At 36.1% G+C, this 27,169-nt stretch overlaps 1 protein-coding gene across 4 annotated transcripts in view; it reads left to right on the forward strand.

Moving 5' to 3' along the window:
- Positions 1-27,169, forward strand: part of LOC126978777 (prominin-like protein) — a 98,156-nt gene that overhangs the window by 63,282 nt on the left and 7,705 nt on the right. The window contains exons 3-20 of one of the 4 annotated variants that reach the window (XM_050827832.1): positions 536-661; positions 2,163-2,350; positions 3,658-3,822; positions 4,307-4,428; positions 5,567-5,590; positions 6,272-6,425; positions 8,215-8,381; positions 9,282-9,394; positions 9,619-9,723; positions 10,696-10,837; positions 11,457-11,663; positions 12,874-13,062; positions 13,587-13,721; positions 14,242-14,400; positions 15,655-15,776; positions 18,944-18,994; positions 24,714-24,890; positions 26,883-26,963. In XM_050827832.1, coding sequence (XP_050683789.1) covers positions 536-661; positions 2,163-2,350; positions 3,658-3,822; positions 4,307-4,428; positions 5,567-5,590; positions 6,272-6,425; positions 8,215-8,381; positions 9,282-9,394; positions 9,619-9,723; positions 10,696-10,837; positions 11,457-11,663; positions 12,874-13,062; positions 13,587-13,721; positions 14,242-14,400; positions 15,655-15,776; positions 18,944-18,994; positions 24,714-24,890; positions 26,883-26,963 — 2,427 coding nt within the window. Of the gene's footprint in view, positions 1-535; positions 662-2,162; positions 2,351-3,657; positions 3,823-4,306; positions 4,429-5,566; positions 5,591-6,271; positions 6,426-8,214; positions 8,382-9,281; positions 9,395-9,618; positions 9,724-10,695; positions 10,838-11,456; positions 11,664-12,873; positions 13,063-13,586; positions 13,722-14,241; positions 14,401-15,654; positions 15,777-18,943; positions 18,995-20,462; positions 20,767-24,713; positions 24,891-26,882; positions 26,964-27,169 lie in introns of those variants that run through there. The other 3 variants (XM_050827835.1, XM_050827834.1, XM_050827836.1) reach the window with 3 other exon arrangements.

Genomic DNA, 27,169 nt, shown 5'->3' on the forward strand with positions numbered 1-27,169 from the left:
ACTGGTCTTACCAAATGCGCCTACAGATAGAGCAAATTTCAGTAGAGTAATTTATACACAATTATGATCATTGTATGTATAACTTTATGAATATAGAACAAAAAAAATAGTTACTGTTACTGTTAACCTCGTCTCCAAAAAATTTTTCACTTAATTCGTGTGGTCGTAAAAATACAACGTTTTTAGATTATATTTTAATCCACATGAAAATAAGGAGTAGTTTACGAGTATTAGTAGTACGCACGTAGGAGATATACGACATGGGCACCTATAAGAAAGTGAGTACAACCACCTATACGGCCAATAATGTTCCTGTGATTCCTCTGGTGTGGTGTTGCAAGGGAGTGAGGGTGACGTCAATCACTTAACAGGTTTCCCGTGCGCTCGTTTATCATCTTCACGATCTTCACTTCGACCACTAGCTCGAATTTATAACGAACTCGATCTCCAAAGTATTTATGATTTACACTGACTGGATCACCTCCGCCATTAAGTTGAAGACTTTTTTCAGTTGAGCTAATTATTACATTTTCAGGTTGTTTTGGTGCTGTTGTCAGTTATGCAAGTCTGGGCGGCGACGCAGGCCGTTCGATCGCAAGTGCGACGCCTGCCTTAAAGGAGTGCTGGCTATCTTGCTCATTGCGGTCCTAACGCTATTCTTGTAAGTCTATTGTTGGACATCTATTCTATATATATAAAAATGAATTGCTGTTCTTTAGTCTCGCTAAAACTCGAGTACGGCTGGACCGATTTGGCAAATTTAGGTCTTGAATTATTTGTGGAAGTCCAGAGAAGGTTTAAAAGGTGAATAAATAGGAAAATGCTGCTAAATTAAATAAAAACAACAAATTTGTTTTTCCTTTGATGTGTCCATACATAATTTCTATGAGAGAATTTACTGACGCACGGTTTGACAGTTCTGCTGTGAAACAATTTCATTACGACAGCAGGGTGCATATTTTACGACAAATTCATATAAAAACATTATTTTATTTATTATATACAGAACAACGTCTGTCGTGTCAGCTAGTATACAATATTTATGGCAGTCACTAATAATCTTGGACTCACACTATCATTGGTTTGTTGTGGGCCATACGTATACTGGATTCGAACAAAATTGGGTTTTGTCTGGCAGTGTTTTAATTTTATTGATCAAATACTATATCCTTTAAGTGGGTCATTACTTGGACCATAGAAAGTTCTCGTCTAAGTATCTCGTTTAGTTGCATGATGTGCCGTCTACGTTGATATTTCTTTTGCGCATTTGTGATTCACAAAGGACGCGAATATCTGTTTCCTACTAATAAAACCTGCATGGCTACATATTGTCTCAGACCCAAGGGCCGTTCATGATTATAAGGAACATTTTCTAAGGAAAAGTTTTTGAAAGTCTTTTGGCGACAATTTGTTTTATAAATTTGACTAATTTTCATGCAGGAATGAAAAAAGACACTTCACGTCTTGATCTATTTATTCTTTTATTGCTGTACATAATATTTTAATTATATTCCAAAGCTCTTTCTGTAAAGACAATTCTAGAATAAGAAAAGGGATAAAATTATTCGGGCTTATTCTGTGCAAAAACTAATAATAAGGGACGAGACGAGTAGGACGTGCAGCTAATGGTAATTGGCACGCCCTGCCCATAATAATCAAGTGCCGCTCAGGTTTCTGAAAACCCAAAAATTCTGATTGCTACTACAATTGTCGTCGTCACCTTGAGATATAAGATGCTAAGTCTCATTTGTCCAGTAATTTAACGAGCTACGGCGCCCTTCAGATCAAAACACAATAATGCTTACACATTACTACTTCACGGCAGAAAAAGGCGGCACCTATAATCTAGCCGGCATCCTGTACAAAGAAACCTCCCACTGGTAAATGCCTTTGGGCGCCTCTTATGACACCCTTGGACCTGGGACTTCTGTATTCTTTTTATGCCCCGGAAAAGGAATGTGGGCTCTCGATCGGCTAATATTTCAGCACTATTACTAACGCGGACTTACTAGCGAATACTTGTGTATGAAAATTTTAATAATCTTAGAGCAGACACATCTGTTTGTCCTCTTTCGTTTATGAGTTTGGATCATGGCACTTGCGACTGTCAAATTCCATAAAAATAAGATTAAAACAATTCAGAACTCGTCTTTTGCAATCAGGCTTGGCGTTGTGTGTGCCTTCGCTACGGAGTCACAGATTGACAGTGGATTTGCTGGCATAACCCCCGTCGCGCACACCAGCATTAAAGACACGAAGACCTTCCTCGACACTGTGCAGGCTCACTTCAGACATCTGCTCGTGAACAACTATAAGGAGCTGGAAGAAGAAATGAATGAAATGCTTACTAGTAAGTCAATCATTATGAATAAAATATTTTATTATCTCGCAAACATTAAATTAAAATACAATTAAATTAAATTTCGTTTATTTCTAAGATTGCACATAATTCCCAGTTAGTTGTCTTAGGACACTTGTATTGGGAATATCTCGCAACTTCCTTAGCGGATACATAATATTTGATAAACAATATAGAAATAAACATAAATGATTGTTAAACCATATTTTACAATTATCGCACAATTAAAACAAGTCTGAAAACTGCGTGTGTATGAGTGAGTGTGTGCATATGGGTTTGAGGTAGGACCTTTAATTGGGTTCATCTATAGACTGCGTGTGCTTGTCATGTCAGTCTGATCAGAAGATTTTCCACTTCATCATAAGCAAGACAAGTTAGCCAATGATTAAAAGCTTTTCTGCAAAAAAGTAATATCATAGGATATATTTTTAGGTCACTATTTATTTTATTATTTAAGTACAATACATATTTAATACAAACTATCTAGAAATTCTCTCTCGGTGTGTGACGGTTCTATCGTTAAAATGTTTATCGCTTAGACAAATTTAATTTGGAAACAAAATTTATGAACGATGCGGGACTTGAACCCGCGACCTCTCGCATTCCGAGGGAGCGCTCTTTCCACTGATCTAACCGTTCGAATGACGCATGGATGATAAATCTTGTATATCTTGTTCATCAATCAATCGTATCAACTCTCAGGTTGCGGTTTCTTGTTTTTAAATTAATTTTCTAATTTTGTTTTCAAATTTATTTTGTGTAATTAATCTCATAAGTGAGGGTTATCACTTTAAAAAATAACAAATGTTTGTCGCTTATTATATTATTCATTATTAATAATTTAATTGCGCGTGCAATTCTTGTAAATTTGTTTGGCGTATCTTGGAAATGGCTCCAATAATTTGGATAATATTTATGACATCGTGTTTTCCCGAAATTTCACACATTAGTACGGTTTATTCAATGATTCAGACACTATTAATTTATTATTCAGCTATAGATGGTCCTTATTTTGGAGCACACTATATCAGTGATCGAATTATCAATAATTTGCTTGTTTCTTGGGATAATTTTTTAACATTTTCTATTTTTTCTCATAAATCTCTTGAGTAATCTTGGTTGGTTAAGTTCTGTATCTGCGTTTCTTACAGCACGATAATACAGGTAATGCTGCTTAACATCACGGGGTGGGCTACGGGGAACGTGTTTTTGTTCTTTTACGGATTACCGTCAAAAAGTAACATGTGACACATTGCTAGATGTAGAGACACAAACAGTATGTAACTGAATGTTCGCAGGCAGTGGACGCACGGTACTCCACCAACTGGATGAATTCACGAGTGCCACGTCCGTACAGAAGTTAATCAACATGGTCCAACAATTAGACAGGGTACCAGATGATCTACGCGGGGTGCAAGTCGCGACGTTAGCTTTGCGTAGCGACGCTGAGAAACTTTACTCAGGTGACACTAAATTACTTTTTATCTCGTTATTGATAATACATATCTTTATATATCTTTTTTATTTCTCAAATGGTTTTTTGTCGGAATGCCATAACTTCTATGATTCTTCACCAAATTTTATCATTCAAACACAATTTTAAACCTAATTTAGGCTCACGCGCTATCATTTTGATAAATTCTTACATTATGACCGTTTATTTGCACGGATGACCAGCTTAATATTATACATGCACCTCACTAAACAACCGAAAAATGTTCTACAATGAAAGAAGAATGGCATGACTGAAATAAAATAAAAACAGCGTGCCACTTGCTCATAAGTGTAAACAAACTTTGTTCACTGTCAAATGTCAATTCTCTTTCAATGTCAAGTTCTACTTTTTACTATGCGAATGTCATGTCTCATCCTTTCAGCAACTTTGAAACACCAGACAATTTTGTAGAATTGAAATGAACAGTTACTTATCTCACATTCATAACACAGGTCTGAAAAAAGTGAAGTACCTTATTATACGAACATTGAACGACTGTACCGAGAAGCAGTGTATTCAGCTACAAGAGAAGAACAAACTTGGGGAGCTTGAGACTAAAATACACTACAATAAGGTTGGTATTTGTTTGAAACTGAACATGTACTAAATAGTTCGGTCTTGATGAACCATTTGAAATACATATTTGTGCCGTGATCCACTAGTTGCCACCTGTCGCAAAATTATAATAGATTATAGAATATATCGTAATCGCTACATTTATCTAATAGTTAAAAATAAGATAATATTCACATTGTTGTGAAACAAAGCCAAAAGTATTATTCTATTAATCTGTAGTCATTATGTCCTTTGACTTTTAGAATATCAACTATTTTACACATTCAAATATTTTTATTCAAAATTGGATATGATATTTATTAAAAATCAAAATCTACCACCTATTCGAAAAAGTATGCCTCAGGCCTGAGAATAACTGGCGCAAGAACCTCAGCGGGCTTCGTTTTTTTCATAACAATATGGAATTTTATATTGTACAATAAAATTTATTATTTAATGGGCTGATAGCGGTTGCTCTGTTTCCAATCTGTGATATCATTAAGAAAATTAGTAATGTTATAGTAACCTTTATCACGAAAACGATTTCTAACGATTCTTTTGAATTTCGTAATACATTTGTTTTGAATATTTTCTGGGGTCTTGTTGTTGAAGCATATACCTCGCCCCACAAAAGACTTACTAACTCGACTTAGCCGAGTAGTAGGCATTATAAGTTTATGTCTGTTGCTGGTGTTAATATTATGGTTATAACAGTTTTTAGCGAATTCTCTTAAGTATATTAATGACATCAAAAAGAATTCTTAAGTACAAATATAACATTATCAGGAATATATTTAGAAGCAACAGTTAATATTTTAATAGGACCAAGGTTATAAATAGCGCACAGTAAGATTATCTACAAAAAAGGGATTATGAACCTTCATAAATGGTAATTATGTAATTTTACACAAAAACCTAAATGGGTACAGTAAAATTCTAAATGATGATCCACAAAAAGAAGTGAAGAATTATATAAAATTTCAACGGTTTTCTCGCATTCATCAGTATAAGCAACAAGGGGCTTTAAATAGTCGATTATTGTAAAAAAATACTATAATACTACAAGCAAAATATTTTTCACAACTTTGAGCAACCTGAAATAGCAGAGCTGCAACTTATATGCCTTATTATTTTCACGCAACGCATCTTTGGATCAGATGATTGACAAATATTTTCCAACGGTGAGTTTATTTTATTACGCTTTAATTTTATTGTGATATATAACAGAACACTAGCTACTATTTCACCATCTTTTATGTACTTGTGTCACCATCACACACACATGTATAAGTATATATAAAATTAGATTTGTTTGTATTGGAATGCGGCCACCCATGCACCCATTATTTTCTGCCCATAACAAAAACATAGAGTCTCAACCTTAAAAAAATATACGCCTCGGTGGCTCAATAGGTTGAACCGTGATGACTCTCATTACGGGGCCCTCGGTTCGATCCTTGAACCTGCCTTGTACCAATGTGTTTTCGGTTTTCGAACTCATATGTACGTTGACGCCTTAAAAGCACAGCAACGCTATTGTGATTCCTCTGATGTTACAATAAGTATTGGTGGCGTTGATCACTTACCATCAGATGACCCGTTTGCTCGTTATTCCTCCTGTTCCGATGCGATACGGCCCTGTTCCCAATGTAGGGCGTCACCCTGAGACATAAAGAGGGAGTGTCTCTTGGGCTTGCAAATTTACCGGTACCCGCATTTTCGAAATCGTTACGGAGGGTTTAAAAGAGTGCTAACAGGACTCTTAATAAATATATATTCAATTTCAATTTATCAATATTATTACTAAAAAATAATGATAAAGCTGCACTGGTTCAGTGGAAATAATATTAATTTCAAAATAGATACCGGATGTGTCTGAGCTGCTGTCAAACGTGACCCAGTTGCTGCAGAGCGACATCAAGAAGGACGTGTCTGCGGGGCTCGAGGTTTTCAGCGGGATCAAGAGAACGGTTGAGCAGCATATCCCAACCGTACAGGATGCCATCAATTCCACCGGTAAGTACTCACAAGACCGTTGTTCACCAATCTACAGATATCGCACGAGTTGAATGCAGAAATCAGGAATACAACAGTGCTGTGACCTAAATATAATTGATGACCATAATCATGAGTGTATCGATAAATTTAAACAATGCTTCAAGTTTACCATTTTAACATAATAATTAAATCTCAAATCTTTGTTCACACTTTCTTCAACACACATGTCTAACACATTTTTCGCTATGCTTTGCGATGAATAAAAACTCTTTTCATTTGGAACAGAACAGTCATTATTAAAATCAAAATAATCACACGGGATCGCAAGTTTAGCCATCCCGTATGATTATTGAAGCCATAATTGCCCTAGTGTTGGCCTCGCAAAATGGTTTCTTGGTCTTACACTGTTTTTTATTTAAAAATTAAAGTAAAAAAAACAATACTACAGACAGTGTCTCGCGCCGCTTCTCTCTCAGACCGCCATTAATTTCCGAAGCCGTGGGAGTATCGTCAAATGACTGTTTGACTTTTTTGCCTTTGCCCTAGCCTACTTGTTATTGAATATTAAAATCGATACTGCCGTATAAAATTCCATCAAAAACATATGTTTAAAAGAAAGCCAAAGTCCGTAATAACTAAAAAATTGTAAAATAATCTCTTGAATAACTCTTTTCTTTCAAAGTTCCTCATATCACAACACAATATGAATTCCTAATTTTTAACTTCTTTACTTTTACACTTCTCATTGCTTTTGACAAATTCATGAAACCATTTTTAGTGGCGCGTAAAAAAAAATGAAAAATAAAACGGAACCCTTATAGCATCTCTCGTGCGTCTGTCTCTCTGCTCGTCCGTCTGTCCAATTTGCTTCTATTCTACTGAACCAAATCAGGTAAAATTTGGTAGAATGGTGTAATCCTATGACTCAAAGACAGATGTGTAAAATAAAAATATTTTTTTAAATAAGGGTCATTTTTAGGGTACTATTAATTAGGGTATTTAAAAAAAGTTTTATAAACCTTATTGTGTCATATCTACAACTAGCTGGCCCGACAGACGTTGTTCTGTACATAATAAAGTATGGTTTCTATATTATGTATAGAACGTCATTGCTCCCTGTTGTCAACTATAATTAAATTGTTTCACAGCAGAACTGTCAAACTGTGCGTCAATAAATTCTCTCGTAGCAAATATGTCCATACAAAACAAATATTGGAAATAAAAACAATTATGGGTCCAAAATCGAAATAAAAACTATCCTATCTCTCAACTTGGACCAAACTGCACTCCATGAAGTAATCCCCATTTAAATCCATTCATTAGTTTAGGAGTCCATCGCGGACAAACAGCGTGTCACGTAATTTATATATATTAAGATATGTCATATGAAAAGGCTCATCACGAGAATCTCAGATGTTGTTATTAGTCAGATTTGTTATTACTGTAAAATAATAGTTTTGATTTTATTCATGAAACAAAACAAAAATTGGCATTGGATGAATATACTCTAGACGCGAGTTCAACTCGCACTTGGCCGGTTTTTTTAATTGGATTAAACCAATAAGGAAAGAAGGAAGTCTCCGGAAGACCAGCGTTGATCATATCACCTGTGGGTAAGATCAGTATTATGCTGAGGTGAACTCCAATTCTGTATGTTCTACATTTAATAAATAAGTCTTCTTGTATACTAGGTTTAAGTTGGAGACTAAATTATTTTTCTTTCTTTCTAAACCAGCCGGGTCTGCTAGTCATTTTATAGGTATAAATAATATAGAAACATTTTGTTAGTTATTGATGGTAATTACAGGGGCACAGTTGTTGCGGGTGGCAGAACAGATCACAGAACAGACAGAAAAATACAGCCTGGAGTTAGACAAGATGAAGCCCAGTGTAGACAATGTGCAGACGTTCTACGAGAAGTATGGGCCTTATAGGAGATCTGTCACTCTCGTCGCTTGCTGCCTACTGGTTTTGGTAAGGATACTACTATATTTAAAAAATGGCTCTTTACAATCCTACTACTCCACAACTGATTGTCTTAGTGATTGGATAGCCTGGGGCTAGATTATGATTTTGTATAGCAATAGCAATGTCAGTACAATATTGTATATTTTGTTAAAATGAGCGCAAAAAAAGAATACTGGAAGACTTTCTTGTGGCGCTACATCTCTCTCAGAGCGCCATTTGTTTCCGAAGCGGTGTTAGTGTTAGAAATCACATCAAAAAGAATTAGAAAGGAATAACATTTTGAGAAAAAAAGGTGCATTTTATACTTCCTCCTTTACTTTAACCTTAGTCATCCGTAGCCGAGGTTACACAAACACCCTTACACAAACAATGAATTCAAGCCCTAAAGGTTGATGCACCAATATACGATAATTTATGTATATTAAACAACAAACAAATTAGTTTGTAAGGTGCTCTATTTGATTGAAAAGAGTGGCCGTTGAGTTTCTTGTCACGAGCTCAAACTTTTTCCGAACATATGGTTGATTCAGTAATTTCAGAGATATAATATTGACACACTTTTTACACAAATTATCTTGCCCCAAGTTAAGCATATGTTGCTTGTGCTATGGGTTACAAGACAATGATATATTTAATACAATATACTTACTTAAACATACATAAATTCATATAAACATACATAAATACATTTAAACATCCATGACTCGGAAACAAACATCCATATTCATCATATAAATGCTTGCACGTACCAGGGTTCGAACCCGGGACCTCTAGCTTAGTAGGTAGGATCGCTAACCACTCGGCTATACAGGTCGTCATATTAATAGTGACGATTCAAAAGCGCTTAGTTTAAGCCTAACTGAATAAAGTTTATATTACTCTGAGTTATGGTCGTTTGTGTAACAGATAGTGGTGTTAATGTCGTGGGGTATTATGTGCGGCGTGTGCGGCAAGCGACCCGACGTGTACGGCAGCGTCGACTGTTGCAACAAGGGCGCTGGGGCATCCTGCCTGCTCTGGTCGGTATCTCAATAACCTTATTATATTTATTTAGCTTGGCGCTACAATGGCAACATTAAATAAATACACGGGTAACCGTACTTATAAAAAAATAAATAAAAAAATTAAATTTTCTTTTTTTAATCAGACTTTTGCTATAGCCGGACGAAACAATTTGAGGCGATGTAATATAAGTTTAACTTTAAAAAATAATTAGTAATAAATGATGAAATTTTAACAACAGTGGTACAGCCGTGACGTTATTCTCCGGTGGAGTGATCGCGCTGATGTTACTAATATACTTTGTGAGCGGAGTCACTCTACAGAGATTCGTCTGTGATCCAGCCACGTGAGTATAACAAGCTCAAAATATAAACTATTAAAACTGGTCGCACTGTCTAGGACTTTCGGCTGATGGTAAATAATACGCCCTGCATTACAATGCAGTGCCACTCAGGATTCTTGAAAAACCCAAAAACTCTGAGCGGCACTATAATTGCGCTTGTCACCTTGAGACATAAGATGTTATGAGTCATTTGCCCAGTAATTTCACTAGCTACGGCGCCCTTCAGACCGAAACACAATAATGGTTACACATTACTGCTTCACGGCAGGCGCCGTGTGGTAGCCATAATCTAGCCGGCCACCTGTGCAAAGAAACCTCTCTCTAGTAAATCACCTTAGTCGCCTCTTACGACACCCTTCCTCCCGGGACTTCCCTTTCATCTTTATGCCCCGGGGATGCACAGGCACACAAAAAGCTGATTTGTCTCAAGAATCTGCAGCGAATTCGTTCTAATATAATCATAAAAACTGTTTTGTGAAATATAGAAATATATCTGCTTAGATCAACAGTAATTGATTGTGTGATATATTTTAGTGTAACTATTTAAAAAAATCCGAAGTTAGCGGCAGTTAGCTATTTCTATGTACCATTTAGCTGTACAAAAAAAAATTTGCTATGCCCTTAAATTTTGAAAGTATTCTTTGTGATTAAAAAAACACTACAAAACTACCTTCGCACTTTTGAAGCATTAATATTAATAATTATGTATCTTTATACGTCCAGAAAGACCGTGACAGCTGTGAACACGTTGAAAAAGATTTAGGTTGACAGTCAACCTCTATTTTTGGCAACGCACGCACACTAACACAAAGAGACATACAAATCGCGAATGTAAGACGTAGCTTCTCACACACACTAAAGTTATAAAACTGGGCTCTTTTCATCGGTTGTCTAGCAGCATGAAGCTCTATCTAGACGTATAAATTATCTAAGTTATGTATGCTATGGATAGATATATATTCTTTTAATTTACAGTGAGCCTCGCAACAATCGTCTGGTCGGAGACTTTGACGAGTTTGTCGACCTGGAGTACTACCTGTTTAAGAGCAGACATGTTGTCAACATTACCGTCAGTGGGGCACTTATCGCGTGCAATAGCAACGATACTGTTTACGAGGTATGTATTAGACACTACAGATACCTCGCGAGTTGAATGCAGAGTTAAGCAATACAATAGTGGTGTGACGTAATTATAAGTGTGTCAAATTACACCGTAATAAGCTTCGATTGCTTTAACAATACATTGCCGCATTTACTCCAGTTGTTTAAAATATTCTTGGTCAATAACCAGCAATGTAATACATTTTTAGTAATCGCATCCAACTGGTTCAATGAATTATTAACTATAACAGGTTGACCGGGACCTGCAAGGCGCACTTGTTCATAAGTCATTATTATATCTGAGGGAAAGAGACGACTCCGCCGCTAGCAATTTGCAAGTGAATTAATTTTTTGTATGGAAAAGGAGGACACACGAGCGTACGGGTCACCTGGTGTTAAGTGATCACCGCCGCCCACGTTCTCTTGCAACAGCAGAGGAATTACAGGAGCGTTGCTGGCTTTTAAGGATGGTATACGCGCTTTTTTTTTAAGTACCCGTGTCGTATCGTCGCGGAAACACCGCACAAAGATGCACATTCCACAGCTACACAGTAGTGCGTAGGAGAAAGTTCCTTGAAAACTGCACTGTGGAGGACAGCCACACATCCAGATTGTTTTTATTATTGTATCCTCAGGTATTCCAACTACAACATCTGTACGACCTGGAGGCGATAAAGCGTGATATAGAGAAGGAGATACAGCGGCGTATCGACGAGCTCCGTACCGTGTACCCCCCGCGGGGACAACCGCTGCGGATACTGACACCGGCCGCCAAGGACAAACTGGACAGACTGGCGCAGACTGGACTGTCAGAGTTCAACTTCGATAGGATACTAGATGCGGTTAGTGACAATAGTTTTCATTTTCAATTATTTTATTTATATTCAGGAATCTATGTCACTATGGCATAAAATCTCGATCTTCTGATTTCATATCTAAACAATAGAATTCATAAGGTCCACGTGAGTGGCACGAGATCTCCCGAGTCTCCTCTCAGTATGGGGGTACACAAGGATCTATGATTAATGATCTGTCTGTCCATACTTTAATGAGCACAACACTGATTTTCAGTCACACTATTGTGTGACGTCTGGAGTTGAACTAACACTTAGGAGTGTCACATTTTGCTTTTGATCAATCCCTATGACAAATATCTGTAAACGGCATCATATTAACGTATTCAATATTTTATTATCTATCAGATATTTTTAAAAATTAATAAAATCTTTTGAAAATAGAGTGTTTACTGCGTATTTAAAATGTAATTCAAAATATTTAAGTAAATATGTTCTACGAAAATAAACGCCACGAAAGTAGTATTGAAAACCAGTATTTAACTGTGAAATGTTTATTTATTTAGATTGTTGATATATTTGTAAATATTATCCGTTAAAAAACAATATAATAACGATAAAACCACTAGAATTAAAACGCGGTCCAATTTGACAGGAGACTAATGGACACTAAGTTGTTTAAAACGGTTTCACGGTTCATCTATTCCGTCTCCATCTATTTCTCACTTTTGGTGTAAGGATAGTTATCTCACTTTCACACAAAGATTGTCTATTACGCTACTATACAAAGTTTATGGTTTAGACCTGTCCGTCTCAAACTGGGCGATAACCCTCCCTTATGGACGTTAGAGACTTTAGGGGGGCGTTAAAGGGCCCCGAAATAAATGGGGGTATTAGCGTGGTTTAGGAGAGCGATAGTTGATTTGTAATGTGATTTAGATACTTTATATTCAAAATTTCGAATAAGGGTGTTTGTACGAGTGTACATCCGAGTACCTACTCATCTGTGATTTTACGGATTCATGAAAAAAATATCAATTTTGTATCACGGCCTCTTTGAAGAATCACGGATAAGAATTTAAAACGTATGAGTGCAGAGACGCTTTACTTAGTTGATATTTCTGCCCAGTATGATTGTATAAAACTAGGAATACTTATACTACGGGTATATAAAAAATTGGGGGCGCCTAAAAATAATTGATTTTCAAGGGGGACGGTAAAACAAATTATTTATTGATATGTATATATGTGTATCCAGTTGGAGACGAACCTGACATCGCTGCCGCTGCAGTCGCTTTCCGAGGACCTGCGGAGCACGTCGCGTGCACTAGCCGGCCGTCGCGGCTTCGACAGTGTGGCGCGTGACCTGCAGAAGGCTGCCGACCAAATCGACGAACTGCAGCTCAACGTGGTCGCGCCGCTCGTCGACAACACAAGGAAGCTCAATGTGCGTTTCATTCATCTTGCATCATCTTAAGTTTCCAAATTCATTCGAACATTGTAAAGAACACGCTTCGGTCTCATTCTTACAAATACCGATGTAATTTATTTTATGACAATAAGGGACGACACTGCACGATGTTCAGCTGATGGTAATTCAGTTGATTCTTGATAAATTCAAAAATTATGAGTGTCACTTCAATTGCGTTTGTCATCTGAAGACATAAGATATTAAGTCACATTTGCCCAGTAATTTACAAGCTTCGCGGCGCCCTTCAGACCGGAACAAAATAATACTTACACATTACTGCTTGACGGCAGTATAAGGCGCCGTTATGGTACCCATAATCTAGGTGGCATCCTGTGCAACGAGGTCTCCCTCTGGTAAATGCCCTTAGTATCCTCTTACGACAACCTTGGGCCAGTGACTTCCCTAGTCTTTTTATGCCGCGGGGAAGCACAGCGCAAATTATCGTAAGCAAACCACAGGCGATAATTGTTTTTTTCATTTCATATGCCCTATTTCTGCAGAAAACAGCATCAGAGCTCCGCGACGTGCTTCGTTTCAACCAATCTTCGCTAAAGGAGGCCATACAATACAGGATCCGAGATGCGACCGAAGTGGAACTCTTCTTGAACACGCAGGGGCCTGATCTTGTGCAGAATGTGAGTTTCAGACATATACAGATCCACCTTTTTAAATGTATATTATATATACTTAGGCCAGCGAGACGTGATAAAGAATGTAAACAAATGGACCGTTACTGAGTTATATTGTGATAGCGAGCGATTATTATCTCTATCCCTATCACTCGTGAGCATAAATAGCGTCAGTACCGAAGTTTCGTGGTACAGAAATGCAGTCAGTACCGATTTTATCAACATTTGGTCCGCTTTCTACGATCAAGTTCATTCACAATTAAAATACCTGGAAGCCCTGGTAACCTTTGTATTATATCTTTAAATATTTAAAGATATCTATGATATATATTAAAGAACTTTAGTTATACTGCAACAAACTTAGCCCAAGAATATCTTCATGGTAGCTTGGGTCAGTAAGCGAGTTTTTAGAGACATTAATTCTTATTTTGTTATAAAGCTCCATCTTAAAGCTCTGTGTATACATGATCCAGTGAATTTAGATGTATAGTTATTCTGTTAAATAATTTATCTCTATTTTTGTCAGTTCACACGTGAGTTCGCGGAAGTTGTAAGGCTGCGTCTACAAGAGTATATGACACGGCTGGTGTACGCAGCGCGAAACGACGTTGGAACGTGCGAGCCGCTTTCCAACGCGATCAACGCGACTCGAGATGCCTTTTGTCGCGCCACACTCATCCCTGTGGTACGTACACATACTATATCCTGCGAGGTAAGGCTGCATCCACAAGAGTACGTGTCGCGGCCTTGCATTGTATATTGTTTGATAAAGTGGCGGTCGCGGATGATCAGACATGTTAAGGTGCCTTCTATCGCTGCTATACCTCAATCCTAAGACTTATACTTCACCGGAACTAGTTGTCTTGGTTGAAAACGAAACTTCATCAGACCTGAAGACTGGCCCTCGTCTAGTCCCGATCTTAATCCGATGGATTCTGATTTATGGTCAGTTTTGGAGAGTACGGCTTAATCTAAACGCCATGATAATTTGGAGTACCTAAAACAATCGGTACAATCGTACCGATTCTTCATTGCCAATCGGCAATGAAGAATTTTCCCATGGAAAGAGCGCGTGCTTCTATTGGCCTCAATAACCTCGATAACTGGCCTCAACGTTTAAAGGCCTGTATTGCAGACAATGGAGACCACTTCGAATTAGCCTTTTATATTTAAATTGTTTTATATTTATGTATTAAACTAACACACTTTAAAAGTAATATATGCAGTAGAAAATTATTTTTCTTTGTTTCAGTATTTAGGGCAAGACTAGGTAATAGGCAATCGAATATATTTTGTTCGGCTATGCAACGCGTTAGAATATTTTTTGTTCGAATAAGTATATCAGTGCGGTTATAACCAAAGAATATATTAATTGTTTTTTGCTATGACGTATTTTGTTTCAATGCTTAAGTATTAGTAGTATTAAGCGCGTTTATGAGTGATTTTGATTTGGTAATTGATTTTTTGTGAATAAAAGTTAAGTGTAAATGGATTAAAGTTAAATAGAGTACATAAACTGGAACAATATATTGTTTATATTGCAATTATAAAAGATTTAGTCAGTTCTTAACGTATAAAAAGTAATAAAGATAGATTCAATTTTCCAAATTTAGTAATTACCAATGATTAAAACGATCACAAAGCAATAATATTTAGGATAACAGTTAACAGCGCACGATATTCAAAACGCATAGTTCTACGAAGCGAACGTTTAAAAAGTAGCGTATCGTTATAACGAGATTTTAATACATAACTATTGCGAACACCTCTACTAACTAATGATAACATGAGTACACGTAAACCTGACAAGTACAATGTTCGATTTAAGTACAAGATCGTACATATTATTTGATTTTAATGTAGTCGCGTTATAGAAAGAATAAATAATATAGTGAATAATGATGAGTTAATACATGTGTGGTACCAATTATATTTCCAGAACGGCTATTGGATATCCCTGACGTGGTGCATGTTCCTCTTCGTGCCGATGCTCGTGTTAGCACAGCGACTGGCTCGTCTCTACCGACACCCGGATCCCTATCCCGGACCGCTCGTGGAGGCGTACGTATAACATAGTACCTTACGCACACACACACACACACACACACACACACACACACACACACACACACACGCACACACACACGCACACACACACGCACACCATACACCATAGTAGGTTTCCCCAATTGTCATCAAATTTTATACCGTTCCCTCGCGCTCTTAAATGAGCTTACAATTAAAAAAAGTGCGCATATCCTTATGTACGCACGCAATAAGTTATACTTCTTTGGCGTAACAAAACAAAATTTATTCCTCATGCTGTTTACGTTTGTAGAAAGAACAATATTGTAATAAAGAAGGTATTAATACAACCAGTCAACTTAATATTATGCCGCATTATTTGGTTAAATAACGTGTAATTAAATATCATTATATTATTTTTATACAAATATGTAGCATCGCAATTTATGACATTCGCAATACTTGACAATACCTCCTCACACTTTTGCAGTTCAGATGAAGTGCCATCTACCGGGAACCTACATCATCAAAATGCTCTTTAAGTAAATCACACTATATATGTCGCTATTAACCTAAATGTCTTTATCATTTCCAAAATGAAATCTATAAAATAATTAAAGTTATTGAACAACTTCGGTATTTTACGTAATAAAATAATTTCAAATTATTGTATTGTTTTGTCAAAAAATATTATAATACCGCGTAATTTAGTCTGAAATATAATACAATTGGTCTAGTCGACCAACTAACGTCAGAGTGTCGAATTTGCGTGACCGGTGCGCGCGTATTGTTAAATTCAATCTGATATATTTCCCTAACGCGCCAAAAGAAGTATAACTTCAAAAAAAATGTAGCGGGAAATGCAAACACAATAATATGGATAACTTCTTTTTATAGTAGAGGGGATAACTGGCAAGTAGCACATCTTATGGAAACTGAGAACCGCATACCATGGACACCTGGGGTATCATGATGTCAGAAAGTGGTAGATTCTTATTATGACCACCACCAATACTTGTTACTTCTAAATTTGTAAAACCCTACAAAAACCTAACTAACACTCGATATTCCATAAAATATCTAGTAATACATTAATTTTTTAATAAAGTCATTCATTATGCTCTACAGAGAGGTTCATCGGTTCGCATTGAACTGTGAATTGTTTTATTTAAATATCGACAAAGGCGGCAGCGACAAAGGACCGCTTAGTGTGAACAGGCGAGGTATATCAACAATACCGCTCACACGTTTTGTTATTAGGCGTGTCACTATAACTTCCATCGCTGCTAACCAATGAACACCTCGATGAGCCTTTCTTATGTGTTAGTGTAAGATTCATTCATCTGCCATCATCATCGTTATTGTTTACCGGCACTTTTGTAGTAAGCATTCGACAGATTACTACAAAAGAGTCGTTTGTTTTATTCTTGATTAAGATTTTCAGTTATTTCTTTGAGTTCTATAATTTGAGTCTGTGTTAACATACCCTTAGTTGAGTTCGTCAATGTTTTTATTAATTGCTGTGCACCTTTCATCCTTGTAGTGAATGGAAGTTTAACATCGGATTTATATCATCGAGAGAGGGGGAATGTCAAAGCGAAATTAATTCGTTTATTTTATATGTCGTTGTCCCGCTCTCTCGTGTTTATTGCTCTATTTATTAGAATGACAATTTATATATTTTGTGGGCATGGCAATGTGTGGTTAAAGAGCATTTTGTAACATTTTGTATAATGTAATATGATAAATTACACGTGGCTGTTGAGGACGAGAAATGAATATTTTTCAGGTCTTTATAAAATGTTTCAATTACATTCACAGACAAAATTTATATCAAATTTTTTGTTTATTCTAAGATATAGAAAATGTGTGTAGTGGATTGGTTATTTTCTTTACTTATTTTATGTTTTCTCACCGCCATTTTCAAGGATTATTTTTGTATATTGGTCAAATAGTTTCATTATACGCAGGAAGTAGCTCCATAGCGATATTAAAAAGGATACATCATCAAATTTTATTAAAAATAAAGACACATCACTAATTAATTTTTCCGCATAGTAATGTGCCGGTAGTTCAATGGTATATTTGTTTACATTCGCAATGATGTTATAGCGAGTACGAGCCGATGTGCCGTAATCGCGGATGGTGGCGGTGACGCAGCGCAAACTCGGGTAAACGTCTGATATTTGCCACTTACCACCAGTCATACAAGTTGTTATCTGGCCCGACAAAGTTACATTTTCACACTACAAAAAAATGCATATGCATTTTTTATTATCATCCGGCTCGACGGACCAACACTTGTTGAGACATACCTCCAGATTCAATTGTTTTTAACTGTTGTCGGGTCAAAATGTTTGTCGTAGATCGTGTGGTGTGCTCTTTGACCGTACAATGCTTGCAGTTTACCCTACCCAACCTTCGGGCTCATTGGAAAAGTAATATTCTTTTTTATAAAATTATATCGTAAAGAAATAATTTTTCTACGTAGTTCTCAATCCATGTAGAGTTTGAAACAAAACCTAGTCCTTTGCTGTTGTTTATCATTGCATGGATCTTCCAGTGGGCCGAACGTGTTATAATTTACCCCGAGGTTGATGTAATAATCCTAACTAGATAATATATAGGCATGTATCGCTACATTACATTGCTTGTCCTCACTATTGTATTTCATTGCGTGACTATACAACTCCCGCAGTGTATTTGAAATTGTAAATAGTAGGATCCTTTGATAAGAGTTTTTTTAGTTTTGTTTTTCATGTGTGACATACATTTTTAAGTCAATAATTTTATGGTGTAATACTCGATAAAAAATATACTGTTAGTCATTTCAATCATGATATTTTGTAATTTTTGTAGTTAGCGTTATTTGTATTGGCTAGGTTTGATGAATATTATATTTTAAAGTAAGTGTAAAGTTACTAAGAAAATCTATGCATAAGTATAGACACGCACTATGGAACTCAATTTTGAATTACAGAAAATAGAAAGCAATAACGGTTTTGAATATGGCAATATTTTGCTGAATGTTGTGTCTATAATTTTTCATTTTACCTAAAGTTTCATTCGTATTTCGTAGTTATTTATGTGAAACGACCAGATGCTTTATTATACATGTTACAGTTGATTTTAAGTTTGGTTCGCTTTGGATGAGTTCGCATAGTGGTGACATATCCCACAGTTTGTCTGTCTGTTTGTTGCAGCGAGTATTTGTATGACGCGTACGTCGACCGTGATAACATACCCCTTGCCAAGTAAGTGACACCCTACACTAGCGTTTTTCCCTGCATTTTATGAAGACACATTTATGTTTCGTAGACTTTTTGACCCTAGTTTTAGAATAAGATATTGTTTTGAATGCCACGAGTATTTTAATGTTTTATAACATGTTTGTAGCCTTAAATAGATTTCGGTAGAAACACCACTTTCTAGTAAACAACATTAATACCTTCTCGAAAATAGTCCCAAGCACCTATTGTATAGAATTCATTTTTTTTAATTGTTAAGATCGAAATCCAATTAGAATCAAAATTACAATTAGGATTTTATAGACCCGTGACCTAAATAGTAAATGAAAACCTGTGTTACAGATCACTGGGAAATTAAGTGGTTGACTTTTATGTTGTATAAATTTATTCTCAATAAGTCAAATTGCTTTGTGGAGTTAGTTGAATTTATAATTGGCTTGGGGAGAAGCAAACAGATCTATTTAATCGCTGGCAGCATTGTCATCCTCTCAGTCCATGAAAAAGCTTCATCCCTTTAATCTAAATAATAAAAACTTGTTAATGTCAACGGCGGCGCGTCCAAATCTATGAATATTGTCTTAAGGGATTACGGCCTTGACGTTATTGTGTACTTTGGTGCAGATAACTTTAATGTGCGCATTTAGCTTCAGTAAATGGTCTCCTTCCATTATATTCCTTACTGCATTGTAGCAACTTTTTATTAAAATGGGTCATTGGAAAAAATAGTTCGTCAGATTTTATGTACATACCAGTTGATTGGTGTTCTGTACATGATTGTGTCTTCATGTATGCAGAGATTTACCTCTTCACAAACCTTCTCCTTCACCTCAGCGCATGCGCAGATAGTTTCGCTTTACACGTTTGTAATCGACTCATTGTGTGTAATGATTGCCTGAGTATCTGATTCAAAATTTAATCCTATTAATGTAATAAAGTATTTCTAATTCGAGTCGATTACAATCTTAGGTTTTCTTATTGCACACTTTGAGCTAAGCGACCAAAACTATGCATATATAGATAGTACAATAACTGACCTGATGATTGTATGTTATGACTTTGTGGAATCTCTAGGTCGCATATCTTAAAGGAGCATGTAGGTTGGTGTGATGGCTATTGGTTTTATGATTATAAGTTTAATATAAGTTTACGACTAAACATAAACTAATATGGTATGAAGCATGAAGACAAATGCGTAATATTGCATGAAACCGAACCCGCATGAAGACAAGAGGATTTAATATTTTGTTCGTTCATTTTATTTTTTACGTTATTTTGATAGGGACTAACAATAATTTTGAAATGTAGCGACCAAATACCATCAAAAATAATTATGATAGATGGTCGATGATGATTAAGAGAACAATGTCGAAATCAGCCAATTCTGAAACGAGGTCCATTGTCAATTGTACCTTACGTAACCACAGAAAGTTGGCTACGATTTTGACGTATGTTTTTTGGGTGGGGGTTCACGCAGAGGATCGAAGAGGAGCACGCTGGACATCGAAGGGAAGATCGCTGAATGGAGGGGCAGAAATCGCGTTGCCGACGGTGAAGGACCGCTGGTAGAGAACGAAGGAGGCACATCCCCTCAATCACGGACTCAGCTGGTAGTTGACGAAAGAGGAGAGGTCATATGCGCTTTGCTTCCACCGCCTGCAGGTCTCATTGACGATCTGAAGACACGGCTTGACGCAAAAGACGAGGACAATGAATCTGGCATTCACGAGTCTGAATAATTTGCGTACTTTACGATTATTTTGGATTCATTTGTAATTATTAAATTCTAAATTTAACATTTATTCTTATTTACTTCGTCGCCGTTCTAAACGGTATTATATCTGTTGTGTAGCGTCTCTTATTTAGAGTTAAGAAGTTAAAATTTATTGTTTCAAAATTTTAAAAGTTTGTTGTAATTTAGATGGTTATCAAATTGAAAATAGATACCCGTTGATAGCCTACAGAGGCAAAGAGCACTTCATGTATACACTGCCCATTTTACTGACGCTTTACAAATACCCATGCAAGTAGTTGATTTTGTTTATGACGACCAATTTTTCGTAGGTGTTATGAAAAAAAAAAGACATGTTTTAGTTTTGCGACGTATAATAAAGCCTCTTAATGATACTTGAAAATAATTCGCACAAATAGTATCTAATATAATATTTACTCATAACATGATTCGATAGAGTCTAATATACCGATTCTTATATTATTTTGCGTCAAAAACGAATAGGCGTATGCGGATGATATTATAAGCGTATGTACAAAGGAAGAAAACTTTTGAATAAATATAACTGATTATTGGAATTTAGTAATTAGTAATTATAAATATTAATTATTACACGTTTAGGTTAGGTTAGATTGTATTTCAACGTGTTTTACTCTGGTCGCGTAGAGTGAATTTCGGGCATTGACCTTAGAGCCTACTACCGAGTTCATTGCTCTTTAGCTAGACTGAGAGGTGTATTCGTGTGAGAAGGGAAGTTACTCTTACTTTAATGTCTGAAATCTCCTCTTCTTCTAGACCAGAGAATAGCTGATTGATGAGAGCGTCCGGTAATCCGAATTGTAAAATTTCCAATACTTGCATTTAGCTTATATACTGTAGTATGTTTTGAGCGTAAATATTTAAATGCTATTTATTTTTATAACCATTTTAATCCGCGGCTTTTTGGAATATTTTCTACTGCGTAGTATATGTTACAATAGATTTTGATACTTATAGGCCATTGTTTGCTTATACCACATTAGTGGTACGTGTAAAGTTATAGGATTAATAATAATAAATCTTTTTTAAGGTAAAACTACAGCTTAATCGTAAATTATACATGTTTGATGATTTTTCGCAAGATAGCTAACATAAAAAACAACAATTATTTCTGTGACAACTTTTCCTTTTGTAATATAAGAAATTGAGTACTCTAAATGGACTGTACAATAGCTGCAAAGACTGCGCTAGTGCAAAAGGATGTTACAAAATACTCTGAAAATGGTTGACATTGAACATAAGTTGTGGTTTTCTATGTTAGAATTAATAATCATGCGAGACTATTTGTGTTAAATATATAACTTATGTAATAATATAGTAAAGGAAAACGCTGAAAGAAAAGTATATGTAATGTTGTGTGACCGTTTTAGAACAAAAAACGTCAGTCACATATTTTGTATCTAATGTGTTATATCGATACCTCAGTTCTAAAGTGTATTAAGTCTGAATTGCAGCCTCCTTTGTACAGGATGCCGGCTAGATTATGGGTACCACAACGGCGCTCTTTTCTGCCGTGAAGCAGTAATGTGTAAGCATTACTGTGTTTCGGTCTGAAGGGCGCCGTAGTTAGTGAAATTACTGGGCAATGGAGAAATGAGACTTAACATCTTATGTCTCAAATGAACGTGTAGTTCCGTTCAGAGTTTTTGGGTTTTTCAAGAATCCTGAACGGCACTGCATTGTAATTGTGCGTCTCAATTACCATCAGCTGAACGTCCTACTCGCCTCGCCCCTTATTGTCGCAAAAAACATCTTTGAGATAAGTATAAAAAATTGATCAATAAACGAAAACCCACCATTAGCAAAGAGAAACAAGACAATAAGGTTATACAGTTTACTTGTTACTTCCAATAGTTCTTCATTAGTCTAGAATATTTTCGTGTCATACAGGAACAAGTCGAATTGTTTTATAAATTTTGTTTTGTAACCCTTTTCTGAATTGTTACTATTTGGAACTAAGGTATCTATATGTGACTAAGAAATATCTTCTAGATTGTACTATTGTGTGTAGTAATATATATTATAATATATAATCTTTTCGTTTTATAGCTAGTAGGTTTGTATAAAGATTTTGGCACTGCAGTGAATTGATAATTGATTGTTCCATGTATAAAGTCTTCTTTTAACTTCTTTGTGTCTATTATTGGATTATTGATAATACTCATTCCATATCATAGGTTAAATCGAAAATAGGCTTTAGTTGTAAGGTTATAAAGAAGTTATTTCAAGCCCCTGAGGACTGGACTTCGGTCGTATTCAACGTGGTAACTAACATTGTTATTTGTGGTTTTATTTTTCTGTTTACCTTCACCTTGCATGTGTAGTGGTTATAACACGCGGGTTGGATGTGTAGTATATTTACGCCATTATTCACAAACAATACTTGTACTTATCTACTTTGGAATCGTTCTTACACTAGTAGCCCATTCTACGTTTATCCTTTTACAGGTCAATGTACGAAATTTTTCTGCTACGCGTCGAAGTGTATGCTAACACGATTAGAATTCAGCTGGGAAACCATAAATTGAAAAAATCTTACTAAGCTAGTGCTTAGTTGAAAGATGTGATCAAAATATTGTTTGTGAATATGAGTGTTAAAACATCGTATCCAAGTATTGAATGCATTAAAAGATAAATTACACAATTACACCTTTAACCTTATTACTGTGTCTATAAAGGAGTTAACGATTTGGCTGACGTTAAGTTTCTAATGTAATGAATTTTAATAATTGTTCAGTGTTATCTACAACACTCTTGTTCCTGTGAAATAATTTTTTTTATCCAGTAGTTATAGGATAGGTATTATGTTACAGCATAGCATGTGGAAATTCTATTAAGATTACCTACGAAATGTATTCTTCAATTGGTTACAACTAATTCTTAAGGATTGTTTCTAAATGATCATTATTCACGTGCCATTACTTCATTGAAATTTAGTCTTTTATTCATTCAACGATTCATGCATAACTCTATAATAGGTTAATAAAGACAAAAGTATAAGGACAAAGAATTTAAATTTAATAATCTATAAGTTTATATTGTTTTAATCTGGTAACTGTAATAAAAAGAAATAGCGGTTGTATTACACTGATATATGGCTTTCATCATCAAAATTAATACGTGTAGGGCGTGAAAAAATCATTTAAATTTAAATATAAACAAATATATTGTAGAGATTGTAGACAATCGATTATTAACATAAAATTACAAATGGTATATCTAGTTAAAAATTTATTGGGCTCTGGGCGTTTATTTCTTTATTTTTGTTTCGTTTTTACGTTTGTTTTAACACTTAATTATTATGCTTGTATTTAAATCTCAGTATTCAGCATATTTTCTTGCATGTTTTCTGTCTTTTTCTGTGCATACAACTTGATGCGTGTGGTTTTCATCTTTTGTTTTCTGGATTTCTTTTGTATTTTACAAATATTGTAACTTTTGACTGCAGTAGGTTTTTAACTTATTAATCCGTTGAGAGATAGACACTACACAATAGTTACATGAATAATTGGTTTCGGGTGATAAAGTCAGCTTAGCTGTTTGAGACTATAAATTAATTATTTTTATCTACACCCATGCTTTAAAACCTCTATTAAAGATTCTAAAAGCAGTTAGCTTATTGCCAACATTAAAACATCCAATGCCTTTATAACCATTACATCATCCAAACGAGTGTTGTAATGAAATTCAGTACAACACTCGTTTGGGTGATGTAATGGTTATAGGACTGGATTTTTAATGTTAGCAGTAAGCTAATTCTTTCAGAATCTTGTATAGAGGATTCATATTAAGGGTGTAGATAAAGTCTTGAATGCAACTGTTGATAATTAGGTATTAAAATTTTAATTCCCTTTATTACACAACATTTGCATAAGTAACTATTATCTAGATTTTGTTAATGATCTATGCAGTCGGAAGATAGATCGTAGAGTGGTGTCTGATTGCGATGTGTTGCAGCTCCTACAAGGCTGAGAAGCGCGCAGGACGCAGCCGACGCGAGGGGCGTGAGCGTTGTGAGGGGCGTGATGTGCGGGAGGCGAGGGAGGCGCGCGGCCGGGAGGAGACAGGCGCGCTCGCCTTGGCACCGCCCGCTGATGTCCACCACGCGCGCAGATATAATGATATGGCGCCAAAGTGAGTCCCTCTACTACTTAGGCCCAGAACACACGGTGAAACGCAAATGCAACAAAACCCTTTTGAAATTATTGATTTGAAACCACTTTCAACCATTTTCCACACACGCTGCAACCACAATCATTTCGGTTTTGGTTGAGAAATACGTGTGCATAATGAGTTCTTCAAGTGACGAAGAAATTGTGGTTATGTATTTGTATCTTCGACAAAGAAGAAGGCGCAAAAGAAGAACTATGTGGATACAACCCTACATTGAGAAGAATATCAACTGTCGTATGTTTGTGGCTGCCAACGAATTACAAGAAACAGATAGAATGCTTTATCAGTCTCAGTCTTGCGAGAGTAGCTTCATAGTGTGATATTATACAAGCAAGGATATTTTTGCACTTCTAACACAAGTTTAATGTTGTTTTATTCGTCGTCAGCCATTTCGTAAAAAAGACACCAAGACAAAGAATTAATGAAACGCAACGCGAGTTTCCTGCACGCCGGTTTCAACGCGACTGATTTACAACGCGTTTCAAACTGGTTTCAAACTGGTCGCGTCATGTGTGGTCTCTCAACGGAATATAGCAGAAACTTAAATGCAACTCAAAAGTGACTAGTAGTTGCAGTTTCGTCGCATTTGCGTTTCACCGTGTGTTCTGGGCCTTACTGATAAAAAATTGGCTTCCCTGAAGGCCTACCATCAACTTTTAATTAGCGATTCAATTCTAAGCTAATATTTGTACCATGAAGTGGCTGTAACTGAATGGCTTAAGGAAGAATGAACGAAAGAATTTGTCTGTGGTCCGCGGTGAGAGAAAGAGATGACGCTGTACAGTCGTTGCATAAGTCTGTCTCTCTTACTCGTACCATATGCGTTGCGTTTCGAAACTTATAGTGATATGATTATAGCGGTTTTTTTGCGTAGAAATTACTACAAATATATTTGAAATTTGGGCTTTATAGCGTGTTGTGAACGCACCTCCATTCATGTTTAGTCTTGCGAACAGGCTATGGCAGGCCAGGGGCCTTACTACTGACAACGCAATTCACTTTCCGCTAAGAAAGTAGCAACTTTTTTTGAATTTCTTACTTTGACACATATTGAACGAACTAAAACAGGTTGCAATTGAATTTCCGGCTTGATTTGACGTCAACCTAAATTGGATAGCTCTAATTACTTCGTGGTATGACATAGCAATGAAGTTCAGTTTAGGTCGTCAATTGAATCGCAATAACAGTTCATGGAAGCCCGCTGATATTGAACAGCATCAACCGCACCTAAAATGCTCAGTCTCTATACCTACCATTTAACACCATCAATGTCTCAATCATGTGCATCATAGAACAAAAAATTATACAACAAGTAATTGAAAACTACTTGCGCCGATACTTTTGTATGATACAAAATGTAACTATTCTATATTGTGACAAAATAACTACTGAAATATATTTTACGATGATATTTCAAAGTAAAGATATTCCAAAATAAATAAACAATAAAAACAGACACAGGAAACGACGCTACAGAGTCCTTTATTAATCCTTACTCAATTTGAATAGACGCTATTTCAAGTCGAACTTATTTCACCAAATACTATATGCAGTCCAGTCTACACCATAAATCTACTCGGTCTCTACACTCACTACACTTTATTTTATGATAATAAGAGGCGAGCAGGATGTTATGGATGGATAAATTGATACGTCCTGACCATTACAATACAGTGCTACATAGGATTCTTAAAAAACCCAAAATCTCTTAGCTGCACTACAACTGGGCTCGTCATCTCGTCACATTTGCCTTGTAATTTCACTAGCTACGGCGCCCTTCAGACGCAAACACAGTAATGCTTACACATTACCGGCATCCTGTGCAAAGGTGCCTCTCACTGTTCACCTTTGTATCCACGTGCTCTGTATGTTGTGCATTATTATTCGCATTTTCGGAGTCAAGCAAACTATATTTCCTTGTGTGTAAAATGATATAATTTTGCAACGTTTCAGACACTGGGAGGAGGGACTGCCGCGTTACCACGGACCTACTGAGTACGAGCGACCCCCACCATACTACTATCCAGGGCCAAAGTCAGTTTACTCAATATTTTTTGTAGATTTTTTTAAATTAAATTTGTTACCAATATTTATGAACGATGCGGGACTCGAACCCGCGCGTCTCTTGTTCTCTTCACATTCCGAGTCCTCTTACAAACTGAGCCAACACGAGATTGTGCTAGTCACGCACACTAACGTAATAAACCTTGGCCTGTTTTCATCGCTTGTCTAGCAGCAAG

The sequence above is a fragment of the Leptidea sinapis genome, chromosome Z (genome assembly GCF_905404315.1).
Source record: "Leptidea sinapis chromosome Z, ilLepSina1.1, whole genome shotgun sequence".
Classification (NCBI taxonomy): Eukaryota; Metazoa; Arthropoda; class Insecta; order Lepidoptera; family Pieridae; genus Leptidea; species Leptidea sinapis.